The sequence below is a fragment of the Siphateles boraxobius genome, unplaced genomic scaffold, assembly GCF_051911475.1.
Source record: "Siphateles boraxobius isolate OS27281-9 unplaced genomic scaffold, OSU_SipBor_1 8, whole genome shotgun sequence".
In the NCBI taxonomy this organism is placed as follows: domain Eukaryota; kingdom Metazoa; phylum Chordata; class Actinopteri; order Cypriniformes; family Leuciscidae; genus Siphateles; species Siphateles boraxobius.
The window spans coordinates 4,865,562-4,881,870 of NW_027509208.1; the positions used below are offsets into that span (position 1 = coordinate 4,865,562).

Here is a 16,309-nt window from a genome sequence, read left to right on the forward strand (position 1 = left end):
TCATATAGAAGTTGCAGAAACTGGGTGTTTAAAAAATAAAGGGGATGGTGATGTATGGACTCTACAGACCAGGGACCCCCATTCTCAGCTCACCAACTGCATAGGCTAAAGATAAAGCAGGACTTGTAACACTTTAAAGTAACTTTCATTCTCTTTTGTATAATATTTACCAAATCATTAACAAATATTTCTTCAAAATGTTTAAGAAAATTTCATGGAAAATTAAGAAGAAGAAAGGCCCCATACCTTCAGACAAATAAAGCTTAGTCTAGTAAACTCTTAAGGTGATGATACACAGTGCAACTTTTTGAGCAATTTTGCCATCAACGGGCAACCAGGTGAGACACCGGGCCCAGGACCGATCTAAATGATCCAGATAGAAATGTATTGCCCATTTTCAATGGGAAAGTGCCCAAGCAACAATCGCTCTGCAAGATTGCCCAGCAAAATTGCTCAAAGAGTTGCCCTGTGTATCATCACCTTTAAAAACCATGTATTTATCAAAGAATGATGCAGATTCAGAGAACATCTCAAAGATGTGTTCAATCAAGTGTAATCAAAAAGAAAATCATTTAAAAAGTTATTTTATTTGAAATTATTTAAATACAAATAATATATATTTTCCATTTACAATGACAGTTTTCTTGTAAACAAAAGTGGCAGATACTGTTTACTAGGCAATTCACCCCTTTTTCTGGCCGTTGAGTTTCTCTGTGTGTATGCGGAGACATTTCTCATAATCTGTGCGCTTCAGTCACAGCATGAATTCTGAGGCTACAATCTTTTTTTGGAGCTATAATACTAAAATGTCTATGTATCTGTAAAATCTTTATTATTTTATAAAATTGGTTGTGAATGTGTTACATGCAGCCAGAATATGACACTTTCCCTATGTCAATAAAGATTATATTGTGTTTATGCTAATGAACGCGAGGGGAAATATGTAAAATCATTTTCTACGGATGTTTGCAATTTTCCAAACGTAACTATAAAATACATACATTAGCTATTGGGAACAAACAAGAAAATCCAATTTCCTGTCATAAATTCATGATAAAAAACAATGTAACAAATTGAGAGATTATCATTTCTACATTTCAAATAATTTCATGTCACCTCTCCCACTGATTGATAAATAAACAGACCAGACTACTATTTTCACAACCACTAAATCAGCACTTCCAATACACTGTCAGAGCTTCCACTGGTGCAAAATAACATTTAAAATGGAACGAAAATGATATCCCAAATAAAAAAAATCTACCCTTAATTTTAAGCCTTGTTGCCATCCCTCCACTCACAAAAAAAAGAGATAAACTTACAGAAATAAACACTGACCCTCAATTATTCCCATCACTTATATTGGTGTTTTTGCATCACAAACCATTTGCAATATTTGTGGCCACTACAAATTTTATACATTGAATAAGGCATTCATATTTGATGATAGTGGAATGTAAAACAATTATATATATATATATCATACATTTAAAAAACAAATCAAGCTAAACTATCAATAATTGATGAATACAGATCCATGGGAAGCCAAAAGCCTATATGTCATTTGGTAATTTTTTTTGGTTTAAATTCCACCCACTTGTCTTTCAAAGTTCTATGGCCAACAGATTGATGGGAAAAAACCTGTACTTGTGTACATTCACACTAGAAACACGGGCTCTTTATAACAACTGCAGTCAGCAACAGTGGAGAATTTTCTGTTTCCAGTTCAAAAAGTCAGTGGGATAAATATATAAGGGTGAAAAAAATAATATTTCAATATTCAAAAACTTGTATTGTCCTAGAGGGAGTTAAAAACAAAAACAAAAAACTAGGCCATGTTAATATACAGAGGCAAGAAATCAGTCTGATATCTACCAGATATTTATGTAACTGCGGAACAATAGTTCTAGGTAAAGCAACATTAAACGTTAAATCAGGACTAAACGGTAGACCTGGCTGTGGAATGTCTACAGTCATTTTTGTGAGGCTGAGACAACCTGCGCTCGTGACGAGAAGCTGGAAGTAGTTAAGATAGGTGAGCTTTATAAATGTAGTGAATTTCCACACTTCAGGACAATGGAGACAATTTGAGATCCTTCGCCCATAACTCCCGTTCAAGCAGCTCTGAGCGCAACAAGTCCTTGTGCTCACTCCAGATTACACTTCACACAGCCTCGTAAAAGTGGAAACACCTGGTAAATTTGATATTTATTAAACTACATAAAACTACAAAATGATAAGGTAGAAAACCCCTTTGAAGCATAAACGGACCATTGAAAAATGACAGTCATGAGGTGTGTGATTTTTTTAGCGGTACTCTGGTTTTTATTTTTTCCGACGCATTGGTTGGTCAGACATGTTTTTCGTCAAGTGGAGAGGAATATGAAACACAGCTGGACCCCACACATAACCACTGAGACATCCCACCGATAACGACTGGATGAACGCAGGGAAAGATAACCAACAGTTCCTTAAGTCTTGTTTTGATTGGCAAAATAAACGGTTCAGACAGATTTGTGATTCATGAGGGTTTTAAACAGGAAGAGGGGGCGTCAACGTCCTTGTCTCCTGTTTGCCTCCGGTGTGTGGCGGCCCAGACGACGGCAACGTCTGGGGCTATGTGGGTGTGTGGGAGCATATGTGTGTGTGTGTGTGTGTGTGTGTGCGTGCACGCATGAGTGGGCACATGGGTGTATGAGCTGTGCTCAAGTTTGCATGAAATGACTGGTTTAGTCGTTGTCTTCTTCGTCTTCCTCAGACTCCTCAATGCCATCACTGTCCTCTGGGTCATCCTCTTCTTCCTCAGTTTCTGGAATATCCCACTGTGGGTGGTTATCCAACATGGCCTTCGCCTCGTGAACCTCCAGCTAAAACGAAACAAAATTAGGACCACAAAGATTCTAGTAAATAAATGTACATATTGATTAACTGGAGTAATGGCTGCTGAAAATCCAGCTTTGCAATCACACAATTAAACATTACATTTAAAATATATTAAAATTGAAAACGGTTATATTCAATTGTAATAAAACTTTTGCTATATTACTGTTTTACTCTATTTTTGATCAAATGAATGCAGCTTTGGTGAGGCTAAGATACTTCTTTTAAAAAATATTTTTTTAAACCTTAAAAAAAAAAAAAGTAAGTCGAACCCAGTGTGTGTATATTTTTGCATAAAAAATAATTGAAAAAATAAGAAAGAGCATTTCCAAAGAGGAGAGAATAAAAATAAAATAAAAATAAACTGACCTTGAGTGGCTTGACCTGATCTAATCCCATGAATGAATCCGATTTGAGAATCACAGAATATTGATAGTTTCCGGTTTTGGATGGAGCGGGGAATTTCAGTTCAACCTGAGGCAAACAGGAAGTTTACATAGTCATTGGTCACTTTACACAACTCAGCACAATCTAATACGGAGGAATAATTGGGAAATATGGGGTGATTTAAGACCCTTTGGTTTACATCCTTGCATTCTCATGCTCCTCACAGAGAGGAAGCACTCAGTATGTCAGACAGAATTATGACAGGCATCTGGCTGTCCTGTAACCAGACAGAGACTGCAGTGTGGAGGTTGCCTGGCAACAGGCTATGGGGAAAACTGGAAAACGCAGAAGACTCTGAAGCTAGCACCATTCAGCCAGTCACACACACACACTCATTCTATTATTCTTCCATTACACTATATTATATGACCGCACACCATATTGCAATTCATTTTAGTGATTAGTTTTTGGCATTATGTATTCCAGTTCTAAATGCCTTGGTTTTCCTATTGAAAGACTTGGATATGCTAAAATTCCAAGACCATCAAAACAATGAGCAACACAATGTCATCCTTTCTTTTACCTCATTTTTTTTCAACTTTCCTCAACAAAAAGGTGTGACAGAGCACAAACCGGTGGTTGTGGCCTCACCTCCTCAGTGTCTTTGAGTGTGCATACATGATTGGGCATAGACACCAGTGTCTGCTCCTTCCTATCTGCGATGTAGAGCCACCACCACTCCTGTTTCTCCTCAGGGAAGTACAGGCTGTAGACGGGGTGTGTGACCTTAGACTTGGTCTCCAATAGCGCCCTTTCACGACGCTGAATGCTCTGTTGTAGGGCCTCCCATTCCTATAGAAAAAAGACGCGCTGGTTATGGAAAGCTGCACGAAAATAACTACCATCAGCAGTCTCTCATCCAAGGGATTCGACACACCTCCTCATCATCTCCAGCAATCTCATCCAACTCAGTGTCACTCTGCTTGTCACTCTCCTCATCTCTCTCGCTGGGCGAGTCCTTATTTCCTTCTGCTTCGTCGGATTCACTGCCTTTATCAGAGAGATCGTCCTCTTCCTCTTTTGATGCAGCAACTTCCTGTGAACAAAAACATATGCAAGTGGATGAAAGATTTGTTGTTGCTGACAATAACATCAGAAATTGTGCATCAAAGCAAGACTGACTAAAATGAATGAATGAGACATATTAGAACTACCAAATCTTTTTTTAAAAGAAGTCTTATGCTCACCAAGGCTGCATTGTTTTATTGTGAAATATTATTGGAATTAAGAAAAGCAGTTTTCTATTTTAATACATTTTAAAATGTAATTTATTTCTATAATGAAAAAGCAGAAATTACTCTAGTCTTCAGTGTCACATGGTACTTCAAAAATCATTCTAATATGCTGATTTGCTGCTCAGGAAGCATTTATTATTATCAGTGTTAAAATCAGTTTTTCAGAATTTCTTTGAATGGAAAGTTCATAAGAACAGCATTTAGTCAAAATATAAATATTTTGTACCACTATAAATGTTTTACTGTCACTTTCATGCATCATTTTATTGCATCCTCGATTAATAAAAGTATCAATTTTAAAAAACTTTTGTACGGTACAATTGAATGTTATTTTTTATCAAAATATTTTTTTTTCACTGAACATATACAAAGTTCTAGGTTCCTTACATTTCCTGCCACATTGCCATTGGCCTGTTTGGCCTTGTCTCCTTTTGCTTGCTGTTGGGTGACTGGTTTCTTCTTAGTCAGTTTCTTCTTTTTGGACTTGGCAGCTTTTTTAGCTCCTTTATTCTTATTTTGCCAAACTTTAGTTTTGTTCTTGGCATCACCTTGCTGCAAATGACAAATTAATCCTTTTAAAACGTTCAAACATGATAATGAGCAAATAGCAACATGCAAATGTGAAGAATTTGCAAAGATGCAAATTTAAATCATTATAATTTTGTGTTTGATTAATGTGTAACTTAATCTTAAACTACCTCCTCTGCATTAGCTTCCTCTGAAGGTAGAGGTGCATTCTCCTCTTTCTCGAACATCTCCTAAACACAAATACAAATTTAGTGTACAAATTTACAATGTTGTTGTGCGTAAAGAATTCAAATAACAAAGACTGTTTTTGGTAAAATATGATTGTCTTGCTGAAATTAATTCTCAACCAAAAAAAAGAAGAGGAAAAACAAGCTCAGCATTGACCTCTTGTGGATGCCTGCTGCAACTGCAATGTGTACCAATGGCCATTCCATGACCATAATCAATGCGCATAATATATTCATAACACACAAATCAGCACAACCCCTTTTCAAGTAAACATCTGGGCCCGTATTCCTAAAGAATCTAAGAATCCTTTTAGAAAACTCTTAATTTAGCTTGAAAACTTTTAAGTAGGAGTCTTAGCTTAAGAGTGATTCGGGACCGATCTGAGAATACTACTGAGTAAGGAAAAGACAAAAACTTTTATCTTAGTGAGGAGCCGGGGCTGACCCCGTTGCTATGTATGACACAATCTTTTGAAGACTGTGATTGGTTGGTTGTCCAAGAAGGAAAAAAAGAGTGATTAGGGTCTATTCTAAGCCTTCACTTTGCGTAATTTTTCCTATTTGACCATTCTCATACACACACACACACACACACACACACATTATATTTGTGTATATAAATCCTTTTTTTTATTTACCATACTGTTAATTTCCTATAAGGTATTTGATTGGATTAGAATGATAAAAATTGTTCCACTGTCTATTTAAGTGGTGGTTTGAATGTTGGTTTTAATGTAACAAACATGGAATAAAAAAAAGGACAAGAAAGCTCAACTGGACAGAGGAACAGTGTTTACTGTGAGCCCAGTTAGTGAATCAACACAAGGCCATCCTTAAAGGAAAATCAGGCGGGGTGTCACAGCACAGAAGCAGACGTGGGAGCTTATAGCGATTAATAATAAATTATTTACGGTTCATTCCCCCTGCTTGTGCGGAAGCCTGCTATATTCATAAATGCATTTTTTTGAGCCTGCAATGTGGGAATGTCCAGTGGAAACTAAATGAACTGCGACACAATAAGAGGTTCTGAAAGTGCTGTAATTGTTTGTGATCACTCTGCTTACAGAAGTTTGTGACAGACCCAAATCATCACTGCTGCGTTGATGCATTTTCCCAGCTGCCAAATATCTTAATATACAGTAGTGATTTCATTTCTGGCCCTATGCCATTCCTGCGCTGTGTCGGAGATGTTATTGTCTCTCTAATAAAATCGGTCACAAACATGATCCCTGCACAATCTAATCTATAGTGTCTTATTAACTCACTGTCATCTATTGTCTGCAATGCATTTCTTCTCCCACTTCGTATTTCTGCCATTTTGTCCTCTGCTAAAAAAACTCTTAAGCCTCTGAAAAGTCCTCGTCCGTGCTCCTAACAATTTTGACCTTAAGACCTCTCTTAAGGGTTAAGATGCTCTCTGAATTACTTTTTTCTTTACTAGGATCTTTTCTTTAATTTTAGGAGTAAACGCCCACATTTCTAAGAATTTTCTTAGAATTTTGTCACTAGGAGCTACTTTTTGCATTAAGATTCTTTAGGAATACGGGCCCTGGATGATTGGTGGCCCATGGGATATCCTTGTAAATATACTACTTACAGACATTCTCTTCCTTGTCAAGGTAACCGTAACTGTGACAATGGATCCTGCCGTGATGTTATTGCTATCTTCATCGTCCAACACTGTAGAGTGATGAAACATTAACAGAGTTAAAGTCTTTAAATCACACATATTGTTTTTATTGAATGTAAGAGTGTACAAACGCTGACTAACAAACACACCTTGAAGTTTAGTTTCCATGTTGATACAGGGGAAGCTCCCGAGGACAGCCATGACCTCATCATACTTCTCATCCCCAAGGAATCTAAGCATGTTTCTCCTGTCAGAGTCTTTCAGACTGACCAGATCCTGCAACGTCCGCACCTTATACTGAAAACAAGAGAGGGGAACGATATTTGGAAACCACAGTTTTTGCATAGTAACAATAGTTTAAGTGGGGTATGTAACTATGGTTTGTATTAAACTTATTATGAAGAAAAAACAGCTACACAATTTAGAAAGTGCAACTATAACTGATGCAGCAGATTCACTCACAGCCCTAACTATTATGGCTCGTTTCCACTGAGCGGTACGGTACGGTACAGTTCGCTACGCAATTATTTGCGTTTCCACTGTCAAAAGTTGTGAATGGTACCAAAAAGCCGAACCGTACCGTACCACTTTTTGGGTACCCTTCCGTTGGGGTACCTAGCACAGTGGTACGGTACTAAAGGGAGGAGCTAGACTCACTGCAGAACGCTGATTGGTTGACAGAGTATCATCACTTGCGCGTGCTACAAGGGGAATGACAACATAAAAAGCGCTATTTTTTAATATACAGTTGGAATGTAATACTACGGTTATTCTTTCACGAAATGTAGTTTTAATAGATTTTGAGACGAGAATGTAGTTGTTTAAAGCTCAAATCTGTGGTTTATTTATAATGATTTATGATAATTTGATCCATTCCAGGGATCAGCGGGCGCTCATGTTCCCCGCCTGGAACAGCCTTTACTCGGCTAGTCGTTCTGACGTTTGCCGCTGACTCTGTAGTGGTAATTCGTCTTGTGTATATCTAACGGGTGATCGTTGGTCTCGTGAATCGATAATTCGTTCCCTGGCCAATCGTTTTGGCTGAGGGCTAAGTGAAGTTTCATATATTTAGGCTATTCAACTTTTCCGTTGTAACGTTAACGTTAGACTAGCGCTGAATTTGTATATTTGACTGAATTGTTTGCTTTATTTCTTATTGTTTAGCTTCTTGTAACGTTACCTTTTACTTATACTTTTATAATGGCTATTATTGATAAAACAGAAATTTAACTGGGTTGAGTTTAGTCATTTTTTATTTTATTACAAGATTATCACTGTAATGTTGTTTATTGCAACATTTGTACAAGTGCACATAGTGCCTGGAATATATTTAATATTTTGAAAATTTAAACGAAAAGATGCAGGGTTGTGTTTTATATTTCATTTTGTTATAAATAGGCTAACGTTAAACATGCAGTAAATAATATAATCAGGTCTATACATTGCCTGAACCACATTTGTGTGCCTATAATGTTTAATATGTATATAAATGAAAACGAAAAGAGGCAGAGTAGTGTTTTATAATATAATTAGTTTTATTGTTTCCTAAAAGGTACATGCAGAGCGAGCTGAATGATGCTTTCAAGAACGCGCTGTTCCATTTGGAGAATTACCGGACTCGCGTCCTCGGGAGTCCTTCTGCTGAGAACTTTGCGTACTTGGTATTGAGAAATGCCTAATGTTAGCGCTTCTCTTCTTGTGACAAACATGCCGAGAAGCAAGGACAATATCTGCTGTATGCCACCCATTGGTGTTTACTTTGTCGCTTTCTTCTTCGCGCGAAAATGACGTTGATCGCTCCTTTCCGGCAAACACGCCTATCAAGAAGGGTATTGTTGGCGGTGGAAACGCTAGCCGGATCATGGTTTACTGACCCGACCCGAACCGTACTGTACCGTACCATACTGCTCAGTGGAAACGAGCCATAAAATGCCACAGTTTTTATAGTTATTGTTGAGAATTCCTATGGATTACATGACGTAGCCAGTCATGGGAGGAGCCAAGTCTGTTCAGGTGCACTTAATGATTGATAAATCACTATTGTTTGGTGTGTGCCATATGCAATGGAAGCAGACTGTCCTTTCTTACTCTCCTAATGAGAGCCTTTGTAGAGTGATGTGTTCCTGACAATGTAAGTTTGTGCCCTTTTGATTTGTTTCATAATGTTAATTCTTGAGAATAATTCTGAAATGTTCTATGTGATTGTTTCAGTATTATTATTTAGGATTGGATTATGTGATTGATTTATTAGTTGAAGTTCTATGGTGTTAATTATATTTAAGATTCTGTTTGTTGTTTATTTGTTCATAGAAACCATACAACTCTATATTTGATTCCCAGTCTACTCTATGGCCTGATTCACGATCTGTTACATGAGTATGGACTGAGTACTGGACCCCTGTGTTTTAATGGACACACCATCCTGGTAGCAAATTTCCTGAACCAAACACTCCCAAACTTTACAGTTATACTATAAACAACAACAAAAATAATTTTATGTGCTGTAACGCCTTTGGGGAAGATGTACCTTTTTAGAGATACAGTATCGGAGGTGCTCTTCTTCAAAATGAGGCAACTGCAGGAGAGGAGACTTGGCCTCCTGCAGTCCTTGAACCACCATCTGAGACAGCTTCATGCAGTTCTCTATGGACGTCAGCCTGGGGGCCCGAAGGCCTAAAAAAAAATCAAACACAAGCAAAGAAAAACATGTTTTAATCATGTATGCTACTTCATATAGACTAGTGTTCAATAGTTTGGAATCAGAAAGATTTTTAAAAGAAGTCTCTTATGCTCACCATGGACGCTTTATTTGATTAAAATACATAAACGAAAAATGTTATATTGTGAAAAAGTATTACAAATTAAAATAACTATTTTCTGTTTTATTTAATTTATTCCTGTGATGGCAAATTTGAATTTTCAGCAGCCATTACTTCAGTCTTCAATGTCACATGAACCTTCAGAAATCATTCTAACATTTATTATTATCATCAATGTTGAAAACAGTTGTGCTGCTTGATATTTTTGTGGAATCCATGATACATTTACCTTTCAGGGCTCTTTGATGAGTAAAAAGTTCAAAACAACAGCATTTATTTGAAATAGGTGGGGTTTTTTTTAAAATAATTTTAAGTCTTCACTGCCATTTTTAGTCAATTTAATGCATTCTTGAATAAAATAATTTCTTTCAAATCAAAAATCATACTGACGCCAAACTTTTGAACCATAGTATATATGTATATTAAAATTAAGTCCATCTGTCAGTATTTGAACATTGTTTTCAAGTTACCTCCTCTACTGGTTGCCATCATAGTGAGTTGACAGCCAACATTGATCATTTCCTGTAGTAAAGCAGGGCCCTTCTTCACCACAAACCTTTGATCTGCAGAAGACACAAAACTACCAATTAATTCACATTAATAACCCTAAATTATTTGCAATGATAATTCAACATGAATACAGTTCAGGTAGCTCAACTAGCAGAGCGTGGCATTAGCAACGACAAGTTTGGGTTTGATTCTCAAGGAGCAAACATACTTGCAATGTATAGCTTGAATTCTTTTGGATAAAACCGTCTGCCAAATGCATAAATGTAATGAATTGTATTAGACAGGTAGTTGTTGTGGTATTATCTTACAGGAATAAATGTGGACACTTGAGAGGTGTGTGTGTGAATGCATACCCTCCTCTATGTTCTCAGAAACATCCATCCTGGCAAGGTGTGTAAGTAATAAGACTCGAGCCTTCAGGCTGTAGGGATAGCAGAACGGAGGCTCCTTCTTCTTAACATTAATGTTCCCCAGCTCCCGAATCAACTGCAGAAAGGAATAAACACCCAGCATATTAAATTGTAATCATTATCCACAAGCACTCTTAAATCTTTGGCACAAAACGCATATAAAAGTTTGAACATTTTACCTGGGGAACTTCTATGTTGTCTGTTGGTCTTATAATGGCCTCTTTGTTACTACGAGGATCAAACTCAAATGCTGCTGTCAACACCATCACCAATCCTGTCAAACAGAGAGAGACTCAGTCAGAGAAATTCACGAAAGGATGTCATAAAGTAGTTTTCTGAATGGTGACCTTACATCCGTCTAGGTGTGCACTTACGTTTCATGTTCATTGTAGGTGTTTTGTACATAAAGTGCATAAAAAGCTGAGTTGTGTTGATCAGGATCTGATCACCACTGTAGCGGATGGAACGGTACCACCATGTGCCCTAAACACAAATGCACACATTAATATTCTAATAAACCCTTTATTAATCAATGTAATCAATTAAAGGGTTTCTATACTACAATTTCTAAAATGCCTGTACAAAACTTTTGAACATTGTACATGTTTTCTATGAAATCTAAAGTCTAAGTTATTAATCGCCACTAGAAGACTAGCTTACCACAACCACAGGAAGGATGACCATAAAAGCCAACCCATAGACCAGCAGCACCTGTGAAAGGCACAAGCAAACAGGTTTTGCCAGTTATTGCTTTTGGGGCATTTATATAATTTTTAGGTGACACTTGCTTATTGCGGTTTAAACTTAACTGACAGCTGGGGAAAAAAAATGTGTGTGAACTTACCAGCATGGAGTTTTTCTGGTCAACAATCCACGCAGGAAGAGCGATTCCAAAACTCGTCACTGATCAAGAGTGAAATGAAATCGAGATAAAAACAAGATATTTTTTTTCAGTTTATGGAACACTAAATAATCAATCAACAAGTTAAAGAAATCATCACCTCTTGGGCCATCAGGGTTGCCATATGTCTCCCAGTTTTTCCGTGATTCCTCATTTGTCAAACTGTGAGAAAGTATGAATGTGGAAAACAATTTCAAAAACTGATGATTACATACTGTGCCATATTGACAAGTAATAGAAAGGTGCAGCGTGGGTATTTCAAGAAGATTAAGCATTTAATTCTGGCTCGGTGGATGACATTTTTATGAATAGCTTTTTTATGAATTGTATTGTGCTAGCTAAAACAACCCACTGCAATACCAAGATTGACTCACACAGAAAAATTAGTTGCCACAGCCATAAATAACATGACATTAAATTTAAAAGGCAACTATGAATAAAATGGGTGGCGGCAGCAGTCTTACGCTGAGTAAGCTTTAGCAAGCTTCATGAACATGGCCTCATCTCCACCTTTATCAGGATGGTGTTTTAGAGACAGAACTCTGTACTGCTTCTTAATCTCAGCAACAGATGCCCCCTAAAGAGGAACATAATGGATCTATTAATCTTGAGAAGTAGTAGTTTAGAGATTAAAATGACAAAGAACAAGATAAACAAGAGAGAAAGCAAGAATGTCGTCCTTACCGCGTCCAAGCTGAGGACCTCATAGGGGTTATACTCCTGGTACTCTCGATCTAATTTAGACACCTTATAGGCCAGGAAAAGAAATACTGCCCACCCAAACAACAGGGCTGCTTTTCTAAAATAACACAGAACAACAACAAAAAAGTGAATTTTAGTTTGTAACCACAATTTACAATTAAATAGACAATAGCTGCTGTATATGTAATGGTGACTAAATAGCCAAAAGAGCAGATTGAAACCATGAAAGACAGGATGTCTGAATACCCCATGCATCTGATCCAAGCTTTGTGCTTTAAATAGTTGGTGCAGAGCTTTGAAAAGTTCTGAGGCCATTATTTTGCTGGAGAATTAATGATTTCAAAAGTTTTAAATTGCTGGGGTGTCACAGCAATATACAAGAAGAGTACATTTGAATCTGCCCATTAAAATCAAACAGATCTAGATCGCTATGTGAAAATTCAGAAATCATGAAATAACTGCTATCATAATAAAAAATGAATGTTTTCAGAATACCAAGTACCTAATACTTCACAAGTTAATATATTAAACAATATATCGTGAGCTTAGAATTATTCGGTTCTATCTCCACTTTTGGTCGAAATTGAGTTTTTGACAATCTTATCCATTAGGTGTTTATTAATGCCTGTGTGGTGTTATTTTTGTAAAAAAAATATTTTATTAGTAGTTATTAATAAAACAAAAAGGTTCCATCTCACAAAACAGCAGGGATGTAAAAACTTTGATGTATATATCTCAATATCTCAGAACTACCCTAAACGGAGATAGAACTGTATAATTCTAAGCTCACGATATGTTTTTATATCCTTTAATATACCTCACATGCATAAAGGACAATTTTTTTTGTTGCATTTTGCATCATCGTAAACAGATGTTGTACAATTGCAAATCTGTTCCCCAGTGCACACTATATACAAACAACTACTGCAATAATAATCTACAATAATAAACAAACTGCAAAAAGACAGCAAACCAAGCTAAATGAGATTAATTCCCCTGAAACACACCATTTTCACAGAAACAATCACTTACTTAAGTGTTGGAACAATGCTCTGCTGTGATTTCATAAGCCGAAGGCGATACCACAGACATCTTCCATGAACTCTTCGTAAACTCTTCAACCGCAATTGCTCTGTGAATTAATTTACGTAACAGACAAGAATGAGAAAAAATATATATATATTTCATAGTACTGGATGCTTACAATATTATCACAGTATTTACAGTACATGTGCGAGAAACAATATTAGTCTTAGCATGCCCAAAAAGCATTGCAGGACTATTGCACTTTTTAGTTAGGGGGTATTGCAAACTTGGCATGGCATTTGATATTTTTATCTGAATGTGACCCTTTGTGCCCCTCTTACATTGAGAGCCATATTACAAAAGCAGCATGAAAATGTACGATTAATTTTATATAACAGAAATGAACAAGACAATGATTTTTGTGCAATAAAACCATCGATAATAATATCTAGACAGAGGGTTTTATATGCAGTCGCACACAAAACAAATGCTGTAGTGTTTTCAGCCTGATAGGAAATTACTGAGCATTAATGAGCTGTAAGAACCAAGAAACTATAGCTTTTCTTGAATGTTTCTTGTTACACACTTCATTCTTGTTTGCACAGCTGAACACTTGCACTGTTTACACAGCTGTTAATACTCTTAAATATAAATGTGTTTTGTCACTTTAAGCATTTAATTTTAATTATAAGTGTGTACTTTTTACCTGTCAGTTTATTTTTGTGTTTTCTTCCATGTAGCCTGCAGAAACTACATTTATTGCTGTGAATTTGATCAAGTTTGACTTGACTTAAAGGGATAGTTCACCCAAAAATGAAAATTCTGTCAGTATTTACTCACCCTCATGTTGTTCCAAGCCCGTAAGACCTTCGTTCATCTTCGGAACACGAACTAAGATATTTTTGATGAAATCTGAGAGCTGGATCACTCCTCCATACTAGTCCATAGGCTTCTTGAGGGATTGAAACTTGCCAGCCCCGAAAAGTCATTAAAGACATTGTTAAAATAGTCCAAGTGACTACAGTGGCTCAATCTTAAGTTTATCAAGCGACAAGAATACTTTTTGTGTGCAAAAACCAACAAAAATAACGACTTTATTTCAACTATTCATTTCCTTCTCTCTGGGCCTCGAGTCAGTTCACTAGCAAGGGGGTAATCCATGAGCCGGAAACTGAAGCCTCGCGGGAGCCGCCATTGTAGCAGAACTTCACCTGCTGTTAACATTCCATTGACTCCCATTCATTTTGTCGTCACTTTGACAGCGAATAACTTTACATCCGAGGCGTCCAAAGACTTCATTTGTCCATTATTTATTTCTAAAGAAACACGACAATGTATAAAAGGCTCCATTACTTTGTATCTTACGTTATGGCCCCGTAGAAGCCGTTTTTGTAAAAATAGGCTAACGATTGCGTCATAACCACGCTCAGTTTGAGCCTGCGCAGTCGCTCAGCCATCAGCCAGAAGTGCAATAATCGGGCTTCAGTCTTCTCCATTGAATGGGGTCGCTGTGTCCATTTCTTTTACTGTCTATGTTCACTAGTATAATAGCGTAATCTTCTGTTGTTGTATGTCACACGCATCACCCACATGACCAGCGTTGGCCAATAGCGAGCCTACGTGTGACGTAGCTCTACGCAATCACACTAAGTTAACTGACTACAGGCCAACAGAGAAGGAAATGAATAGTTGAAATAAAGTCGTTATTTTTGTTGGTTTTTGCGCACAGAAAGCATTCTCGTCGCTTGATAAACTTAAGATTGAGCCACAGTAGTCACTTGGACTATTTTAACAATGTCTTTAATGCCTTTTCGTGGCTGGCAAGTTTCAAATGGAGGAGTATGGAGGAGTGATCAAGCTCTCAGATTTCATCAAAAATATCTGAATTCGTGTTCCGAAGATGAACGAAGGTCTACGGGGTTGGAACAACATGAGGGTGAGTAAATACTGACAGAATTTTCATTTTTGGGTGAACTATCCCTTTAATAGCATGTCTATCTGTTGCATGTAAACGGCATGTAAATGAAAGATTAACGTGCAGTTCATGAACGAGCACAATTCACAAGGTGAAAAAACATTTCATAACACATGCTTACAAATTTGTGGAAGTGGCACTGAATGCCATGCAGACGGAAAATATATATTTTTTAAATCACTGCATTATATTATATGATCAGATTAGTTTGTGTTTGCCAACGTAAACAAACGATGCCATACGAAAACAAGCCAATTGAACGGAGGAACACTGTATTTAACGTATGTAGCTGGTGTGTGTGATGGTAGCAAAGCTCAAATAGAAACCTGAAAAGCCTTTTTAGAAGTATCTGCATTAGGATTCGTTACTGACACGTCTAAAATACTGGAAATATTCCACCTAGTCTAACTTAGTTGATTTGAATAAGGGTCAGCTGCTAATGCCTCACATTAACATTCTGGCGAGCCCTTGGTGTCATTACTGGATTTACTCTCGGCATTCATTTTATTAAATATAGCAATGTCAACAAATATTTCTCGCAGAAAAGGCAATCTGGTAATCAGGGTGATCAGCAAGCGACAGGCAACTGGTTAGCTGGTAACGTTAGTGCATTAGCATATGGGGCCTTACCCGCATTCTGATCCCGGGGCCAGAGGTAATAGGTGGCTGGGATGACTATTAGTCCCACAAAGGACGTGAGGAAATAGAAAAAAGTGTTGCCACTGTCGTCGTACTGAAACTGCTGTCCAGCCATTTCGCAGCGGCACTAAACCCCGATTTTTTCTGCCGCCTTGCCGCCGTATCAGTCGCTTCACTGTAGGACTAGACACATATGCGGGAGAGGGAAGCCAGCATCCACGCGCTTTCTGCGACGATAGCTATTGTTTTCAAAATAAAAGTCCTCTGTTGTTTGTATTATTTTTATTAAGACTGACTTAGCCGCATAAGTTGATTATGTACAAATTCGGTGGGTATTTTTAAAAACGCATTTTATTTTAAAGTACTGCGATTCTTTTTGG

At 37.2% G+C, this 16,309-nt stretch overlaps 1 protein-coding gene across 1 annotated transcript; it reads right to left on the minus strand.

Annotated features, from left to right (window-relative positions):
* Window positions 1-568: 568 nt before the first annotated feature.
* sec63 (SEC63 homolog, protein translocation regulator) lies at window positions 569-16,160 on the minus strand. The gene is made up of 20 exons (XM_077220082.1): window positions 15,921-16,160; window positions 13,322-13,421; window positions 12,272-12,386; window positions 12,052-12,164; window positions 11,688-11,749; window positions 11,531-11,589; window positions 11,347-11,397; window positions 11,061-11,169; window positions 10,866-10,960; window positions 10,630-10,762; window positions 10,237-10,329; window positions 9,475-9,620; window positions 7,097-7,244; window positions 6,915-6,997; window positions 5,261-5,320; window positions 4,950-5,114; window positions 4,205-4,363; window positions 3,919-4,119; window positions 3,250-3,354; window positions 569-2,867 (listed from the first exon to the last, which is right to left on the minus strand). Exons 1-20 carry the CDS (start codon window positions 16,042-16,044, stop codon window positions 2,730-2,732), a joined length of 2,259 nt encoding a protein of 752 aa, XP_077076197.1. The 5' UTR covers window positions 16,045-16,160; the 3' UTR covers window positions 569-2,729.
* Between the last annotated feature and the right edge of the window lie 149 nt (window positions 16,161-16,309).